Source organism: Podarcis pityusensis (genome assembly GCF_964106645.2).
Source record: "Podarcis pityusensis genome assembly, chromosome: 12".
Classification (NCBI taxonomy): Eukaryota; Metazoa; Chordata; class Lepidosauria; order Squamata; family Lacertidae; genus Podarcis; species Podarcis pityusensis.
In genome coordinates, this window is record NC_138037.1 from 520,398 (window position 1) to 539,493 (window position 19,096).

The window sequence follows — 19,096 nt, forward strand, 5'->3', positions numbered from 1 at the left end:
GAAGAGGAGCCCCGTGTCGCCAGGGGGAGCCTGACCAAGGCTGCAGGTTCAAGGGGTACAAGAGGATGGCTGCCATTCCAATCCCCATATTCTCAGGGAGGGCTAGATCGGGTTAGTGCCAATTTTGCGCCACCCACAAGTGCGTTTTGCAACTCCTGCATTCCTCCATCTTCCTGCCATCTCCCTGGCTCAGGCACTCAGGAAATCAGCCGTAGAGTTGTAGAGGGGCTGGCAAGGATCATCTAGCCCAGCCCCCCAGACAGAGAGACGCCTTCCCAGGGCGCCCCTTCGACTGTCCAAAGGCTCCCCGCCCCCCCATCAAGATATTCCTAATTAATTGATCAGGAATTCTGCAGCAAGAATGCCCAACGGTGCCCTGGGGTCTGGAAATGTGCATTTTTAATCAAATACAGCTGGCGCTTTTTCCCAGGCTGCTGAATCCTGTCGAATGGCAGCTCCCCCTGTCAGGGATTCTTCAGCTGCAATTCCTGCGCTGCAGGGGTTGGGATGGATGAGCCCTGGGGGGCCCTTCCAACTCGACAAACCTGTGCTTCTTTGATTGTATTGGGGGGGAGACTCTGGAGTGGGCAACCTGAGTCTGCGGGGGGGGGGGTGTCTCTAAGCCATGGAGAAAGAGACCTGGTGAACTGGACTCTGCCAGGTTGTTTGGGGGGGGGGGTAAGGGGGTGTCCTGCAAACCTTCCGTGAGTGAGTTTGATTCAGAGAACTTGCTTTCAAGGAACATGCCCCCCCCCAAATACATCCAGCCATAGCCAAGCCCCCTGCTAAGACGCCTGGAGGTGCTAACCCCTCTTTGAGCTGCCTTCCAGTCTGGAGGGGGCTCTGGAGGGACCCCCCCCCAAAAAAAGGCCATTTCCAAAAATGAGTTAGGTGGAAGACCTGGGGAAAGAGATGCAACACACACACACACACAGTCATGGCTCCCCCCCCTCCCTTTGTCTCCCTTGTGGGGAGGAGAGATTGCTCCTTCCTCCCCCCTCACCCCCCCCCCCACATTCCCCCTGTCCAGCTTTGCCTCGCTTTCCCAGCAAAGGCCAATATTTTGTCCCAATTTGGTGCCCAAAGGAGGCCAGTTAATTTTAGCGCATCTCTCCTCAGCCTGGCTGGCCCCCTCCCCCTTGGACCTCTGCCCCCCTCCCTCGCTAAAAATGGAACTGGAGCAGACAGGGAACATTTTGCCAGCCCTTGAAGAGGCAGCTCAGCCCAGGAAAGGGCCCCCCCCCACCAACAGGGGCCCCCAGGTTCATCCTACAAGTGGGCCCCACACCCCTGAGAAAAGATCTGGGTGACCCCCCCCCGCCTGAAACCCTGGAAAGCCAAGGGGGCCTCGCTCCACACCCCATGCCTGCCCCCCATGTTCCTACATCCTTTTAGACCAGCGGTTCTCCACCTGTGGGTCCCCAGATGTTGTTGGACTACAACTCCCATCATCCCTGAGCTCTGGCCTTGCTAGCTAGGGGTGATGGGAGTTGCAGTTCAACAACATTTGGGACCCACAGGTTGAGAAAGGCTGTTTTAGACTGACTGGAGGGGGGGCACCATATCACTGAATGTGCCAAGCCCACCCCCTCCCTCATAAGACCACATTTTGTGGACACCCCATGAAACTGAACGTGAGAAAATTCAGCACCAATTAAAGAAAGCCCTTCTTCCGTCTGAGTTTTAACTATGGAACTCCCTGCCACAGGAGGCAGTGAGGGCCACCAACCTGCATGAATTGGAAAGAGGGTTCAAGAAGATTCCTGCATTGCAGGGGGTTGGGCTGGATGACCTTTGGGGTCCTTCCCAACGCTATAATTCCATGATTTTGAGTTCATGGACGAGGAGGCAGCTTTCAAGGCCTGCTAGCCAGGATGGCCCTTCTCTGCTTCTAGATGGTGGTGGCTGGAAACCGCAGGAGGGGAGAGCATGGCTCTCATGCTTGGATCCTGCTCGGAGGCTTCTCAAAAGGCCGCTGTGAGAACAGGATGCCGGACTAAAAGGACCCACTGCTGACCCCATCCAGCTGGTTCTTCAGGGGTACAGTCATACCTCGGGTTACAGACGCTTCAGGTTGTGTTTTTTGGGGTTGCGGACTGCCGAAACCCGGAAGTACTGGAACAGGTTACTTCCGGGTTTCAGCAATTGCGCATGCGCAGAAGCGCCAAATCGCAACCCGAGCGTCCACTGTACTTAGGCTCTTATGGAAACCGCAGGAGGGGAGGCTTGTTCTTGTGGCTGCTTCCTGGACGGGGCATCTAGTTGGCCTCTGCAAGAACAGGATGATGGGCTTGGGGAGCCATTAAGAACCTCGGAAGAACCACCGGTGAGCCATTGAGAACATCGGGGAGAGGTTTCAGGCCGCAAGAGCTGTTCCAGTGCAGGGTGGACGGGGTGGACGCTCCTTCCTTGCGGTTTTTGAGCAGAGGCTGGATGGCCATGGGCCCTGGACGCCTTGCAGGGGGTTGGTCTGGATGACCCCTGGGGTCCCTTCCAACTCTATGGTTCTGTAAGAGTCTGTTGCCTTGAGCCCAGGGCCCAGCTGTGAGACTGAGCCAGCCGGGCTCTCCTTAGTCTTACCTGCCCCCTCTGTGGCTCTCAGCCAGCCTCTTGGAGGGCCGGGATGAGGGGAAGGTGGCTCTGGGGGTCGGATCCTGCTTGTGGGTTTCTTCGTAATGGGCCAGCCCTGAAGAGGAGGCAGGACCAGATGGGCCAGTTTCACCATTTCGTTCCTCGCACACTCAGGAACACTTATTTATTCATGGGAGGCTTTCGAAAGTGCCCTCTTGGAAAAGTATCACGTCCGCATCAGACGATTTGAACGCAATCCCATTGGATTTGGAATATAAGCCGTGGGTTTTCGAAAGAACTAATGACAGCGAAGTTCAGATAATAAAAGCATATGTGCTGTAAGGCAGCTCGTAAAAAGAAGTTTAAAATAAACATCAGGAAAGGAGGTCTGGGAAGTCAAGAAGAAGGAACATTGTACACGACAATGTTTTGGAATCTTTTTGGAGATTTGATAAAAATGATAGGTCTAGAAAGCAACCCACGGGGTCCGCAGCGTGGCAGGGGGGCTGAGACCCACAGGACCCCCCCTCGGCCGAGCCCACAGGCCAGTCTCCCCCAGCCAGGCACTGCCAGGGGGGCCTAATGGTTAGAGCGCTGGGCGGGGACCTGGGAGAGGAGGGTTCGAATCCCCCCGGGGTGACCTTGGAGTCAGTTGTCATCTCTTAGGGATGTTGTGAGGGTGGAATGGGGAGGAGGGGAGCCATGTGCCCCCCCCCCCGGAGATCCTTTGAAGATAAAGGCGATATATAAAGATAAATAACAACAACAACAAGGCACCCTTCCACATCCTCCTTCTTGGCACCTGCCGCCCCTCCTGCCTCAGTTTCCCTGCTGGTGAAAGCAGACCTGAGCATGCGGAAGCAGGAACCACGATGTTCCACCCATCCGTTCCTCTATTTGTTGTTGTTTAGTCGTGTCCGCCACTTCGTGGCCCCCTGGACCAGAGCACGCCAGGCACTTCTGTCCTCCACTGCCTCCCCCAGTTTGGTCAAACTCATGCTGGTAGCTTCGAGAACACTGTCCCACCATCTCGTCCTCTGTCGTCCCCTTCTCCTTGTGCCCTCCATCTTTCCCAACATCAGGGTCTTTTCCAGGGAGTCTTCTCTTCTCATGAGGTGGCCAAAGTCTTGGAGCCTCAGCTTCAGGATCTGTCCTTCCAGTGAGCACTCAGGGCTGATTTCCTTCAGAATGGAGAGGTTTGATCTTGCAGTCCATGGGACTCTCCAGAGTCTCCTCCAGTGCCATAATTCAAAAGCATCAATTCTTTGGCGATCAGCCTTCTTTATGGTCCAGCTCTCACTTCCATACATCACTACTGGGAAAAGCATGGCTTTAACTGTACGGACCTTTGTTGGCAAGGTGATGTCTCTGCTTTTTAAGATGCTATCCTCTATTTATTATTTGCTTATTAAAACCATTTAGGGGTCACTTTCTGTCCAAGGATTCCAAAGTGTTTTGCAGAATAAAGTAACAACACTAAACTGTTAACTACGTATAAACTCAAGTGTTAAAATATCAGGGGAAAATGGGAAGCGAGCCCATCTCAGTCAGAGAAGGAAAACTCTGACCCTGAACCTCCACTGTCCTGGGGGGAGAAGAGAAGGCTCACAAGAAAGCCCTACAGAAATCCAGAGTCCCACGTCTGGCTCGGCGTTCCTTTGGGCCACATCAGTGAGGCTGAGAAAGGGGGTCTTGTCATCTGGGCAGCCGGGAACCCCCATGCACACGGCCCAGCCTTGCGCCCAGGGAGGTCACTCTTGGCTGCTCACACAGCGGTTTGGCTTCACCCCTGGAAGCGCACTCCATTGTCTCTGGAGGCAGATGGATCATAGAATGGTAGAGTTGGATGGGACCCCTGGTGGCCATCCAGTCCAACCCTCTCAGTGCAGGAATCTCATTGAAAGCCTCCATGACAGGCTGCCATTCAACCTCCAACCTTCCATCCCACCGTTGAGCAGCAATTCCTGCCATCAAGTCCTTCCTGAGGTTGAGTCAGAATGCCAACAACAACAACAATGTTCTTAAAATATACATGAAAGCTAAAGATGCAGCAACAAGCATGTGCAAAGTGCAAAGTGCCTTTGGGGTGGAGAAGTTTCTCTGTACATCCTGCCTGCCAGGTAGGCCAGCTGCAGATCCTGTTTCTGGTGGGAAGAGCAGTTTGACTCCCTTGGGAAGGGGGAGATGGTGTGTCTGTCTGTCTGATTCTTTAGCTGCAGTTCCTGCATTGGGGGGGACACACGACTAGATGGCCCCTGGGGGAACCTTCCCAGTCAACAGTTATATCATTTGATCCGTCTCTCTTTCCAGAAGGTGGTGGAGTCTCCTTCATTAGGTCAGTTGGGATTCTTCCGCTGCGATTCCTGCCCTTCAGGGGGTTGGGCTAGATGACCCCCAGGTCCCCTTCCCACAACTCTTATGATTCTATAGTTAGGAGGGACTTTCCCCCCAGGAGGTGGGGAGGCAAATTCCTTCCCCTGCAGGATATACCTTGACTCGCTTGCTTGAGCGATCAAACGGCATCACATTTCTGCAGGGGGGGGGCTCTTTGTGGCCTGCTCAGCTCCTGAAAGCCCTGCTGAAAAATCTTTTTTGTGTGCCCCCCCCCTAGCATTAGAACTCTTTCACACACACGCCAGCCTGTCTGGTACCAAAATAACTGTGCGCAAACACACGCAAGGTGGGTGGGGAGCGAGGCTTGGCATGTCTTGCCTGGCGGGGAGGGCTTTCTCCTGCCCCGCCAAGGGGGCCTGTTTTGGGGAAGAGGGAGAGGATGCCCACGCAGCTGCCAGGGCTGCCACCCTCCTCCTCCTCTCCCCCAGGGGCCAGGCTTCTCCGGTGCCTTGGCAGTGCCAGGGGGGCATCTACCAACCCGTCCGCCCTGGCGAAGGGTTAACGGCTGGGGAGGCTGACCAGCCTGGCTCCTTCTGGCGCTGGGAGACAGAGAGCAGGGCAGGCTGGGTAAAATTTCCGCCCCAATAATTTTCCAGCCTGCCTCTCTCTCTCGCTGCCGCCTTGCCCGCCTCCCCAACATCCGAGCCTGGCAGCCGCTCTGGGTGGCTGCTCTGCCCGCTCCCTGCACCCCCTCCGCAAGGGGCTCCCCCTCCACCTCAGGCCGGCAGCATGCCCAGCGCCCCAGGCACCAGAGGGTCGCCCGCCCCCTGCCCTCTGGGTGCCCCCCACCGGGCATGCAGCTGGGGCTGAGCGCCATGCGGGCGGCAGCGCCTTCGCAAGAGGATGCTAGCTTCCCTCCTGCAGCTGCTCCAGGATTTCTCGGGCACCCCTGCCGCTGCCACCGCTGCCCCCCAGCCCGGAGCGCCCCCCATGCCTGGAGCTTCCCTGTGTGGCACCTGCCTGTGCCTGGACAGCGGCAGCGGCGCCCATGCCAGAGCCAGGGCCCAGGATGGCGAGCAGGGAGACAAGGTAGGCGCTTTCCCCCGGGGGGTGGGAGGAGGGGAGGGTCTCCATTTGTCCTCCGTGGGGCAGAAGTGGGAGGGTGGGGTCCGCTCTCTGATTTATTTATGGAAGGAATAGGTGCTGGGGGGCTGAGTTATCGCTAAACTGGGATGAATGGGGCAGGACTTCTTCAGGCAGCAAATAGTTAAACGGTGGAACTCCCTCCCACAAGAGGGGTGGGTGGCTTTGGAGCCATAGAGTTGGAAGGGACCCCTGAGGGTCCTCTAGTCCACCCCCTGCAAGGCAGGAATCTCAAGTAAAGCATACAGATTAGAGGGTTGGATGGATCCAGCCAGGATGGCGTCTGCATCCCAGCTGCTGGAAGGGGAGAGGGCTCTGGGCTTGGATCCTGCTTGCTGTTTTCCCATTGGGGCATCTGGTGGGCCCCTGGGAGGGCATGAGGCTGGGCTGAATGGTCCCCCACTGGCCTGATCCAGCAGGCTCATAGCTGTCATCTTTTCCCTTTTCTTGCGAGGAATCCTATTCAGAATAAGGGAATTTCCCTTTGAAACAGGGAAACGTTGACAGCTATGAGCAGTCTCTTTTGTAGTTCTTACGGCTGCATAGAGGGATGCTCACTCTTTATATGCTCAGAGGCACTCTTGGCTGCGGTGTGGACTCAGCTTTGGGGCTGAGCTAGGGGAGAGTGAGCTGGCCAGACGCCAAGGGATCCGAGTTCGAAAGCCGCTTGGAGCTGCTGTTCAGGAAGGTGGATTTGCGAGGGTCCCCCAACATCCCACTGCGCCTCTCAGGGTTCGCTGGGGAGAGGGGCTTGGGTGTGGGCCTGAGGATGAAAGGGAGCAGAGTGACACACACACACACACACACACCCCCGCCTCCAGCCCTTCCTCGTTCCTGGTGGTTGGGGGGGCGGGGGGGGCACCCGCTCTGGCGCTTCGTGGAGCAGAGGGTCAGGTGGGGCAAAGCTGTTTGGCTGCACATCCTTCCTCCGGGGAGCTTTGAGCTTACGTAAGTCTTCCGAGGTTGCACCGTCACGTGGGAAAGGCGCTCTGTGTGTGCTCAGAGGCACTTGCTTGATTTTTTTTTGTTATTTTTAAAATGTCGCTGTGGTTTAGGTCTCTGCTGTGGCCCTGAGGACATCTCTGGGCTGGGATCCCATCCTGATGGGGGTGCAGGTGCTGCCTTGTGGGTGGGGAGGGGGCTTCAGGTGGGGGGGGAGGCAGCGGAGGAGAACAGACCAGCACCCAGCCGCTGATGGGCTGGAGAGACACCTGGGGTCTTAGCAGTTCCCCACCAGAGAGGTTAGGGGGCTTCTGGGCTGCTTTGATGTCTCCCTGAACAAGGGCTTCTCCCTGCTCCTAGCAGAGTGGGGGGCGCTGTTGTGCTTGATGGATTGCACTGCAGAGAGAGGAGGACACTCTGCCTGTGCTCAGAGGCACTCTTGCTGTGTCCCATGTTCCAGCTCTGACTGGGAGCATTGCAAGGAGGGTGTCTTTGGGGTGTCTTGGGCTCACCTGAAGTGACAGAGCAATGCAGGGAAAAGGTCTCCCCAGAGCAGGAATTGTGGAGGGGCTCCTTGCAAGAACCCAGCCAGTCTCCACATGCCAGTGACCCAGTTTGAACTGGGTGGCAAGTTGTCTGCCCATTTCGTGAGCCAAAGCCCGGCCAGGGAGTGGGGGAGTGCAGTGGCGGAACCGATTTTTGAATTTTGGGCAGCGACCCCAAAGGCTCCTGCTCATGATTTCCAGTGGGTCTACTCTGAGTAGGACACCCACCCATGTCAAGGCAGCCATACTGAATTTGTAGGTTCCCCTGAGGATGTGCAGAGTGCTTTGTTGTCACCATGTTGTGACCAGAGCCAAATTCAACCTTGCCCCCCCCCCCAGAGGGTGGTGCTCAGCACCCTTTAGCTAAGCAGCATGATCTGGAGTCTTTTGTGGGGAGTCTGCCAGGGTCAGGGGAGGTGCCCCTGGGGGGTGGCAGCTTGAGGGGCGGGGGGCAAAAGGCTCGTTTTCAGGACGCTCCATTCCTGGGACTTTTGGCAGAGGGGCCAGAGGTGGCTGTGCAGCTGCTGCCCCCCTCCAGCTGCTGACACCCCCCCCCCGCACCTTCAGAGCCAGGAGGAATTAGCTGCCCGTCTGGAGGGCACCCTGGCATGGGATGGCCAGGAAGGTTATAAATAGAAGGTGCTCCTGGGGCAGCCGGCTGGGGAATCGGAGGCAGCAGCAGCAGCAGCAGGGAAGGGGGGCGCAGCAAAGCATGCTGGGAACAAATAGCTCAGGGTCTCCCTGGGTGGGGGGGCAAGCAGCTGGCTCTCCCCCCCCCCCCCGTTTGTGGTGTGTGTCTCCCCACCTTAGCCTGAGACAGCTGGCAGGAGGAGGAGGAAAGAGGCGCTGAATCTGCCAGCGATGCTTCAGCTCCCGGGTTGGACTAGATGGCCCTTAGGGGTCCCTTGCAAAGCCTGCCATTCCTTGAATGGGGACTGAGGCCCACGGCTGCATCGCCCACGGAGACTGGGTGTGGGGACCCCCCTCCTTTTTCCACAGAGGCCATCCTGGGGTGAGGAGAAGGAGGCAGAAGGGATGGCAAAATCGTAGAGCTTTGAGGGAACCCCAGGGGCCATCCAGCCCAACCCCCGGGCAGAGCAGGAATCTCAGCTCAAGGATCCCTGGCATGAGGCTGCCCAACCAACCAAGCCATGGTCGCTTTACTGAGCTGGTGACTTTTCTCCTTCAGCTTCTCAGTGTGTGTGGCAGGGGGGTGCTGTTCCGGCCTCCCGGGGCCTGATCCATCACTACTGCGGTCCCTCCCCTGCAGCCAGGCCACGGCCTCTGTCACATCTTATCGGGAGAGCAGGGCCTGATGGGAGAATCACAGAACTGTAGGGTTGGAAGGGTCCCCCAAAGGTCATCCAGTCCAACCCCCTGCGGCGCATGAATGGCAACCGAAGCGTTCCTGACGGATGGGCATGGAAGCTGACTCTGCTGGGGTCACTGGGGGGCACCTTTCCGGGGGGTGTGATTCTGCCTCTCTCTCTGATGGCCCCCGTGTCCCTTCCCTCCATCCCCAGGTCCTGTCTCTGGGCGCTGACGTCCTCCCGGAGTACAAGCTGCAGGCGCCCCGCATCCACAAGTGGACCATCCTGCACTACAGCCCCTTCAAGGCGGTCTGGGATTGGCTGATCCTGCTGCTGGTCATCTACACGGCCATCTTCACGCCCTACTCGGCCGCCTTCCTGCTGCACGACCGGGAGGAGCAGGCGCGGCGCTTCTGCGGCTACTCCTGCAGCCCCCTCAACGTGGTCGACCTCATCGTGGACATCATGTTCATCATCGACATCCTCATCAACTTCCGCACCACCTACGTCAACTGCAACGAGGAGGTGGTCAGCCACCCGGCCAAGATCGCCATCCACTACTTCAAGGGCTGGTTCCTCATCGACATGGTGGCCGCCATCCCCTTCGACCTGCTCATCTTCGGCTCCGGCTCCGAAGAGGTAGAGTCGCAAAAAGCCCGGCGTTTCGGTGCTGCTCCTGTTTGCAAGGGCCCTTTGAGCGGCCGCCAGGTCACGGAATGTCCCCAAACACTCTTCCTGCTCCGGGGCAAGGCGAGGGCAACAGAAAGCGGAGGGTTTGGTTTTTGTGAAAAGGATGGGCAGTGCCTTCGGTGGCTGCAGGACAGGCAGGAATTCAACAGATGCAGACTTTCCCTATTGTGTAGACATCCAACTGTCAGATCTCTGTCATGGAAAGGTCCTGAACTCTTGTGTACATAGAAAGTTTGGAAGTGGGGGCTGCAGAGGGTGGCGGGCAGATGGCAGGTAGCCCCTCCAGGTAGCTGTGGATGGAGAAGGAGAGAAGGACAAGTCCCAGGCTCAGTCCCCAATGGCTTCAGGGTTCATGGCAGATGCAGTGTAAACTATGGAACTCTCTGCCACTGGAGACAGGGATGGCCACCAGTGTGGATGGCTTTAAAAAAGGATTGGACAAATTCATGGAGGAGGAGAGGGTCGTCAATGGCTACCAGCCATCATGGCTGGAGGCCCCAATGCTTCTGAATCCTAGTTGCTGGAAACCACCGGAGGGAAGAGGGCTCTGGGGCTCAGATCCTGCTTGTGGGTTTCTGGCTGACCGCTGTGAGAACAGGGTGCTGGACCTGATGGGCAGTTGGCCGGATCCAGCAGGCTCTTCTCAGGTTCTTATTATCTCCGCCCGGGGCTGGGGGGGTCTCCCCTGCCTAAACCCTGGAGAGGCATTGCTGGCGGTCAGTGCAGGCGACCCGGAGCAGCCGGATGGGCTGTGTGGTAGGGTGCAGTTTTGAGACACGTCCTTCAGTCCTGGTGTTCCGCGTTTGAAACTGACTGGGCGCCAGTCGCATTTTGCGACAGGGAACCGGCCTTTTGCGAGAGATGTCTGGTCACCGGGTTTGGCCACTGACATCTCCACCTGGCCGGCAGATGCTGCTGCTGTGCCGTGGCCGTCAGCTGGCTTGTGGGGTCTCAGGGCACCAAACGCCTCTTTGGCTGCTGCGCTGCCCCATGGTCAGCTAATCCGTGGGGCGTCTAGGCATTCAGTTGTGGGGAACAAAAAGGGTTATGGTGCCGTTTGGCTATGCGGTTTCCTATCTCAGCTTCCCTGCCCAGGAGGCAGGGAAGTGGCGGCCACAGGAGCCTAAGGAAGGGGTGGCTGGAGGGGGTGTCTGTCCTTTTCACCCCCTGCCATCTCAGCTCAACCCGTCTCCCCCGTCCCCGTCTCTGTGGGGAGTTCAAGGCCTCCATCGGCCAGGACCGGGAGGGATTTTGCTTCGGATGCGAGGCTGCAATCTTGGCACCCCAAAGAACGTCTCTTGCCCCCTCCCCACGGTTCCTGCACATGCTCACAGGGCAGCTAGAGAGGCAGGAGCCGGTGAGGAAACTGGGTCTGGCCCCCAGGGAGGCCCCCCCATCCTGTGCGCCAGGTGCATGGGGGGGGGAGGCGGAGGAGAATTTGTGAGGCTCAGGTGCGCCAGCCGAGATGGCGGCTGCCTCAGAGGAGCAGCTGGGGGGGCACCCGTCTGCTCCTGGCTGCGGAGAGCAGGCTGGGAGGTGGGGGGGGGTCTCTGGACCCAGGGAGAAGCGCACCTGGGGGGTCTGCTCTTTCCGCTCCTGGGGGGGGGGAGACTCAGAGCAGCCGGGGCTGTGAGTCCTCCGAACGGGGCTGGATCACATTTGGACCCAGGGTGGGTCACCATCCAGGATTCCCCGTGGAGCATCCCGTTGGCCACAGAGAGAACAGGACCCTGGACTAGGTGGGCCATTAAAGGGTAAAGGTAAAGGGACCCCTGACCATTAGGTCCAGTCGTGGCCGACTCTGGGGTTGTGGCACTCATCTCTCTTTACTGGCCGAGGGAGCCGGCATACAGCCTCCGGGTCGTGTGGCCAGCATGACTAAGCCGCTTCTGGCGAACCAGAGCAGCGCACGGAAATGCCGTTTACCTTCCCACCAGAGCAGTACCTATAGATCTACTTGCACTTTGATGTGCTTCCGAACTGCTAGGTTGGCAGGAGCTGGGACCGAGCAACGGGAGCTCACCCCGTCACGGGGATTTGAACCGCTGACCTTCTGATCGGCAAGCCCAGGAGGCTCAGTGGTTTAGACCAAAGCGCCACCTGCGTCCCTAGGTGGGACATTGGAGTGGGCTAAATGGAGCCTCCATGGACAGAGTCAGTCTACCTGAGGATAGTAGCCACCAAGAGTGGGAGACGGCTGTTGCTCTGCCATCCCGCTTGGGCCTCCCCTTGGCTGGCCACTGTGGGGGGCAGGAGGCTGGACTGGTGGGCCCCCTTGGGCCTGATCCTGCTGCTGCTCTTCTGAGGTTCTTATGGGAGCTCATGACTCTGAGGGAGCAAGTGAAGAGGAAGAAATGGACGGGTGGGAGATGGGGAGCCCCTTTCGCCCCGAAGTCTCCTAAGGGAAGTTTGCAAGATCCGTTGGGCATCTTGGAATAAGAAGAGGGATGGGGAGTGGCAGTTATTTATACAGTCAAACCTCGGTTTTCACACGTCTCAGCTGCCGAACGTTTTGGAAGCTGAATGCTGAAAAACCGGAAGTGAATGCTTCTGTTTTCGAACGTGCCTCAGAAGTTGAACGGCTTCCTAGGCGTGTTTCTTATTTTTCCCCATTGAACTTGCTGACAGCCCTTTGAACCCTGGTTTTCGAACGTTTCGGAAGTCAAACAAACCTCTGGAACAGATTATCTTTGAAAACTGAGGTTCCACTGTATATTGCTTTCTGGACCCCCAAGAAACCGGCATATGAAAGCAACCCAATTTGCAACAGAGTACAGTACAGTGGTACCTCGGGTTAAGTACTTAATTCATTCCGGAGGTCCGTTCTTAACCTGAAACTGTTCTTAACCTGAAGCACCACTTTAGCTAATGGGGCCTCCTGCTGCCACCATGCAATTTCTGTTCTCATCCTGAAGCAAGTTTCTTAATCTGAAGCACTATTTCTGGGTTAGTGGAGTCTGTAACCTGAAGCGTCTGTAACCTGAAGCGTCTGTAACCCGAGGTACCACTGTATTAAGGAATCAGCAAACCAAAATTTCTAAGGCAGTGGAATCAAAGCCCATGTGTGGGTTTTTTTGCAGGGGAGGGGGGTCCAAAGGGGCATTTTGCCCCACAGGATCTGAATCCTGCATTCGGTCAGGCAGAGAGCTTGATGCAGATCGTCCCCCTTGTGTCTCTTCTCACTCACATAACTGTCGGGTTAGAAGGGGCCCCCAAAGGCCATCTATTCCAACCCCCTGCAACACAGGGATCACAGTGACATCGTTTGACGGTTCTGTGACACGTAACCCAATTTGGAGTGGCGGTGGGGGGTTGTTGTTGCTCGTGCCCTCACAGCCCCTCTCCTCCCCCCCCCAGACCACCACCCTGATTGGGCTGCTGAAGACGGCGCGGCTGCTGCGCCTGGTGCGAGTGGCGCGCAAGCTGGACCGCTACTCGGAGTACGGGGCGGCCGTCCTCTTCCTGCTGATGTGCACCTTTGCCCTGATTGCGCACTGGCTGGCCTGCATCTGGTACGCCATTGGCAACATGGAGGACAAGACCATCGGCTGGCTCCACTCGCTGGGCAGCCAGATCGGCAAGCCCTACAACGAGAGCACCCCCCACAAGGGGCCCACCATCAAGGACAAGTACATCACCGCCCTCTACTTCACCTTCAGCAGCCTCACCAGCGTGGGCTTCGGGAACGTCTCCCCCAACACCAACCCCGAGAAGATCTTCTCCATCTGCGTCATGCTCATCGGATGTGAGTGTGGGGCGCGAGGGCCGTGGGGCAGGGCGGGGGCAGGCGATGGAGGCCAGGCGCAGTTTGGCTCGGCCATTCTCCACCCCCCAAACACACTCAGGGCATCCCGTCCCCCCACTCTGCCGCTAGATGGGCTCCCCGGCAGAGGACGCCCAGTCATTGGGATTGTCAAGTGGCAGAGAGTTCCAGAGGTTCCCTGCCATTCTGGGCCAGAAAGCACCTCTGCAAGCAGCCTCTGCTCAGACACACAAGGCTGGTGGACTGAGAGAAGCTCTTTGAGGGAGGAGATTGAAATTATTATTATTATTAATTTGACTTCTACACCACCCTATACCTGGAAGTCTCAGGGCGGGTCACAACAAGACCACAACATATAAAATCAACTCAAGAGCAATAACCCAATAACACCCCCCCCCCAAAAAAGCCACATTTTAAAAGGGTATGGGATGTCAATAAGATCAACCAAAGGCCTGGTTAAAAAGGACGGCTTTTGCCTGGCGCCTAAAGGTGTGTAATGAAGGCGCCAGGCAAACTTCCCTGGGGATAGCATTCCGCAGACAGGGAGTCACTGCAGAGAAGGCCCCGTTCTTGTGTTGCCACCCTCCGGACCTGGTCCTTGAGGTATTGAGGGAGGGGCAGATGATGTTTCAGGAGAGGCTGAAGGCCTTGCTGGGCAGGTATTTCCACCTTGCATGTGGGAAGAGTTGGGGTGGAGACAGACCCTCACGCAGTGCCCCCTCTTCTCTGCAGCCCTGATGTACGCCAGCATCTTTGGGAACGTGTCGGCCATCATCCAGCGCCTCTACTCGGGAACGGCCCGCTACCACACCCAGATGCTCCGGGTGCGAGAGTTCATCCGCTTCCACCAGATCCCCAACCCGCTTCGCCAGCGCCTGGAGGAGTACTTCCAGCACGCCTGGTCCTACACCAACGGCATCGACATGAACGCGGTGAGTGGGCCGGGCCTCTCCATGCGCAGCGCCAGCTGGGGGCGGGGAGAGCATTGGGATCGTGAGAGCAGCCAAGTTTCCTTGCTCCCTACGACCTGCGAGATCACCTTGCCCCACATGCGCCCCCTTGAACGCTTCGATCAGTGGAGTGGGCACGGCTGTGAGTGCCACAAAACACCCGTTTTCCGCATTTGTATGCTTTCAGTTGTTTAGTGTGGCAGCACCTGCCCTTGGGAACTCCCTGCCTCTTGACCCCAAGCAGGCGCCTTCCCTGTGTTCTTTTTGGCACTTGCTAAAAACATTCTTGCTTCAACAAACCTGTAGGGATGCTTAGAAAGGTGGTGAGAGTTTTAACCTGTCTTAGTATTTTAACTTTTTGTATGTTTTAAACTATGGTTGTCTGCTTTCTTGATTTTATTATCTTTTTTTGCAAACCACCTTGTGGGGTTTTTTATTTTATTTTTACAATCAAGAGGTATATCAATTTTACTAAATAAGTAAAACAGTAAATATTTGGGGCGAGCACTTATTTATTTCTAAAAATGTTTGTACACCTCTGTGTCACTGAAATTATATCAAAGTGGTTTGCAATGAATTTATTTTTTTTAACTATACAATAAAAAGTTATGAGCAGGCATTGGTCAGCTGCTGGGGAAGAATGCCTTCTTAACTGCCTGCATACGTCTGGCAGAATAGAAAAAGTTTCAGCAGGAGTTTAAAATTGGCACAGAAGGCGCCTGCTGGATCTCCAGTGGCAGGGAGTCCCACAGGACTGAAGGCTCCATTTCAAATGAGCCTCACCGATTTGGGGAATGCCCAGCAATGCTCCTGTGGATGATCTCAGTGATATTAGAAGGGTCCAGGCAGTTCTTGAGGTTCCCTGGACCCAAGTTGGAACAGAACAGCGGATGTTTGGCCTGGCTGGGCCGGGCCTGGACATATGTGTGTTTGTCTTTTGCCTGGTACAGAGGTCCAATAGGCCCCATTTTCTTTGCCTCTAGCCCCACCCACCACCGTCACACAGCTCCCAGAATGCTTCCCACGATCAAATGAGGACCTCAGCTGGCAAAGGTCCCTCCCTCTCCAACACCGTCCTGGAGCCCAGGGTTGTTTTTGCGGAGAGGCTCCTTCCTCTGCTGATTCGAACCCGCCTCTCTCTCCCCCTGCAGGTGCTGAAAGGATTCCCCGAGTGCCTGCAGGCGGACATCTGCCTGCACCTGAACCGCAGCCTCCTGCAGAACTGCCGCCCTTTCAAGGGAGCCACCAAGGGGTGCCTGCGGGCGCTGGCCATGAAGTTCAAGACCACCCACGCCCCCCCGGGAGACACGCTGGTCCACGCCGGAGACGTCCTCACCGCCCTCTACTTCATCTCCCGAGGCTCCATTGAGATCCTGCGGGGGGACGTGGTCGTGGCCATCCTAGGTGAGGGGGCGCAGAGGGGGTCCTATGGCAGATATTAATGTCACGCAGCAATCGGATGAAGGAAAACCGACTCCGCTTGGAATAAAATATGCTCCCAAAGCTTTGCTTACGGAACTTTCTTCAAACAGACACAGAAACAAAGGGTGCTACAAGCTACATGCTTCTCCAGGCATAGGCTCAACTTACAAATATAAAACTACTTCAAACACACCAGGAATTGCAGGTCTGTCTCACCCCTGGAGCTGCTTTCTCTTCAGGCGGGGGTGGGGGTTGGACTAGATGACCCTTGGCGTCCCTTCCAACTCTACAATTGTATTCAAGACTCATTTGCTTGCCTTTCTTCTATGGTGGCTTGAGAACAAAGACAACTCCCTCAAAATGGAGATTTGTAACTGAATACCCCTCCCAGGTGATCTGAGGTTAAACACCTCCTGCAAGAGCTAGCAGAGGTACATCAACAATTGATTATCAACTTGTTAGGCACCATGCAAGCTCCAATGGAAATTCCCATGTTCCCTTCAGCAATACACATACAGAGCTATTTTCCATTTCAATGTTCAATTAAACAGTTATACTTAACATGACAGGAGAGATTGGAAGGCTCAAGGAGCAGAAGACCCACTGAATTTTGCTGCGTTTTATCTGGTTTATCGTGAGTCAGAATGCCCCCACCTCATGTTTCCAGCAGGATTTTTCAGGCCCTCATTAAGTCAGAACGTGAGGGGCTCATAGAATCAGAGGGGAGGAAGGGACCCCCAAGGATCATCTGGTCCAGCCCCTGCAATGCAGGAATGAGAGCCAAGAAACCCCTGGCCTCCAGCTTGAAACCTCCAAGGAAGAAGAGTGAAGCATCTTCTGAGGTCGCCTGTTCCACGGTCAAACGACTCTCCCCATCTGAAAGATCTTTCCCATGAAGAATTCTTTACAATTCTGTGATTTGGCAATTCTTTGGATCTCCAGGCAGGGCTCAAAGAAAAGGCAGTCTCTGAATCCCTGTGTGTATCTGAAGAAGTGTGCTTGCACACGAAAGCTCATACCAAGAACTAACTTAGTTGGTCTTAAAGGTGCTACTGGAAGGATTTTTTTTATTCTGAATCCCTGGAGAGCCATGGCTGCCGGTCAGTGAAGACCACACTGAGCGAAACAGACCAGCAGCTTCTGACTCCCCGGTGATGATGATGATGGTGGTGGTGATGAGGATGATTTTATTATTTTATTTTTATTATTTATACCCCTCCCATCTGGCTGGGTTTCCCCAGCCACTCTGGGCAGCTCCCAACAGAATTAATGATGATAATAATAATAATAATAATAAAAAGCGAGAAAATATTGGACATTAAAAACTTCCCTAAACAGGGTTGCCTTCAGATGTCTTCTAAAAGTCAGATACAGTGGACGCTCGGGTCGCGATTCAGCGCTTCTGCACACGCGCAACCACCAAAACCCGGAAGTAACCTGTTCTGGTACTTCCGGGTTCGGTGCGGTGTGCAACCTGAAATCATGCAACCCAAAGCGTCTTTACCCTGAGGTATGACTGTAGTTGTTTATTTCCTTGGCATCTGATGAGAGGGCGTTGCACAGGGCGGGCGCCACCACTGAGAAGGCCCTCTGCCTGAAGAAAGGTTGCAATGATAGAAGTTTAAGGAAGGATGCCTGGCGTGGGGAAGGCGGACAGAGAGACTGTTTTCTCCCCCTCTTGTAACACTCAAACTCCTGGGCATCCAAGGAAGATGAAAGCTGGAATATTCAGGACAGATCCTGCAGCCTCTTCTGATGCTCTTCTGCAAGGGGTCGGGCACCTGAGCAGAGCTTGCTTCCGGGAGAAGCCTTGGCAGAAGACTCTCCTGGCGGGTCTCTCTGCCCGGTTTCCTCCAGAGGAAACCAGGCCTCCCGGTGACCTCTCCTTCCTCTGGCTCCTGCTTCCAAGGTGGCCGGAGCCCAGGAGGAAGAAGCCGCCCTCAAATAAATCGGGCCTCCTGTTCGCCCTGCAGAGACGAAATCCGGCTTAATGAGTCTCTGCTGTTCCTTCTGAGACGCAGCTGCCTCACCTGGGACCGAAGCAGAGCATCCCAGGATATTTATAGGCAGCTCTTCTCGGCTCCCTGAACCCGCCTTGCTCAAAGCTGCCCATTTCTCCCCACCTCGTTCCTGCCCCCCTGCGACCTTCCTGAGACTCAGCACCACCCAGAACTGCCTGCCGCCCTCAGCATCTAGGCTGCTACGAATAGCTTTGCTGGCAAGGAGGGAGGTCCCTGCTGCCTGGTGGAGATCGCCAGACACACGCCCCACTCCTCAGTCTGCTGTCACTTTGCAGAGGGTTGGACTGGATGACCCCTGGGGTCCCTTCCAACTGTACAATCCTAGGATTTCGTGACTTGCTGGGCCAACTCCCCGACCCCAAACAGCTCCTTTCCTGCACGAGCCATGTGGTCGCCAGGGCACAGGAAGGTTGGGACTGTGGCCCCAGCCAGTAACAGCAGCAAGAAAGCTTGCCAGGAGCAGTGACGGGCAGAGAAGGGGCCCAAACGCAGCTGCCCCAGAACTGTAGAATTGGAAGGGACCCCCAGGGGGTTCTCCAGACCAACTCCCTCCAATGCTCAGTGACCCTCAGGGTCCCTTCCAGCCCCACAAGAAGCCTCTGCAATGCTGGAATCCCAAGCAAAGCTGCCACAACTAATGACCATCCGATCTCTGCTTAAAAACCTCCAATGGATCATAAAATTATAGGAGGGGACCCTCAGGGGTCATCTATCCCAACCCCCTGCAATGCAGGAATCTCAGCTCAAGCACCTCTGGGAGAGGGACATCCAACCTCTGCTCCAAAGCCTCCAACTAAGGAGAGGAACGTTTTCGCCTGGAGCCTGAAGATTTATAATGAAGGCACCAGGCAAGCCTCCCTGGGGAGAGCATTCCACAAAGAGGGAGCCACTGCAGAGAAGGCCCTGTTCTTGTGTTGCCACCCTGCGGACTTCACAAGGAGGAGACACATGAAGAAGGGCCACAGAATGTGATCTCAGGGTCTGGGTAGGTTAATATGGGAAGAGGCGGTCCTTGAGGTATTGCGGTCCTGAGCCATTTAAGGCTTTATACGGGGAGTCAGCAAGGTATATCTTGCCTGGGCCGGATCATTCCCACAGAGATCCCGAGGCACAATTTTTGGCGTCTGCGCAGACACAATTGTCAGCGCCGCGGAAGCGAGTCGCCGCGCTGCGCTGGTTTAGCGCAGCACGCAAGTGGGCAGCTCAGTTTGGGGACAGCTTGTGGGCCGGTCAAACGACCTCCGTGGGCCGCTTCTGGCCCATAGGCCTTAGGTTGCTGACCCCTGGCTTTATTTTTATTTTTTCTGACCCCTGGCTTTATAGGTCAAAACCAGCACTTTGAATTGGGCCCAAAAACTAATCGGTAGCCAGTGCAGTTGGACCAGGATCGGTGTAACATGCTCAA

The 19,096-nt window shown here is 56.0% G+C and overlaps 1 protein-coding gene across 1 annotated transcript in view; it reads left to right on the top strand.

Annotated features, from left to right (window-relative positions):
* The window catches only part of KCNH2 (potassium voltage-gated channel subfamily H member 2), an 84,147-nt gene that overhangs the window by 56,134 nt on the left and 8,917 nt on the right, over positions 1–19,096 (top strand). The window contains exons 6-9 of the mRNA XM_080975401.1: positions 9,059–9,484; positions 12,893–13,280; positions 14,031–14,230; positions 15,400–15,652. Coding sequence (XP_080831527.1) covers positions 9,059–9,484; positions 12,893–13,280; positions 14,031–14,230; positions 15,400–15,652 — 1,267 coding nt within the window. The remainder of the gene's footprint in view (positions 1–9,058; positions 9,485–12,892; positions 13,281–14,030; positions 14,231–15,399; positions 15,653–19,096) is intronic.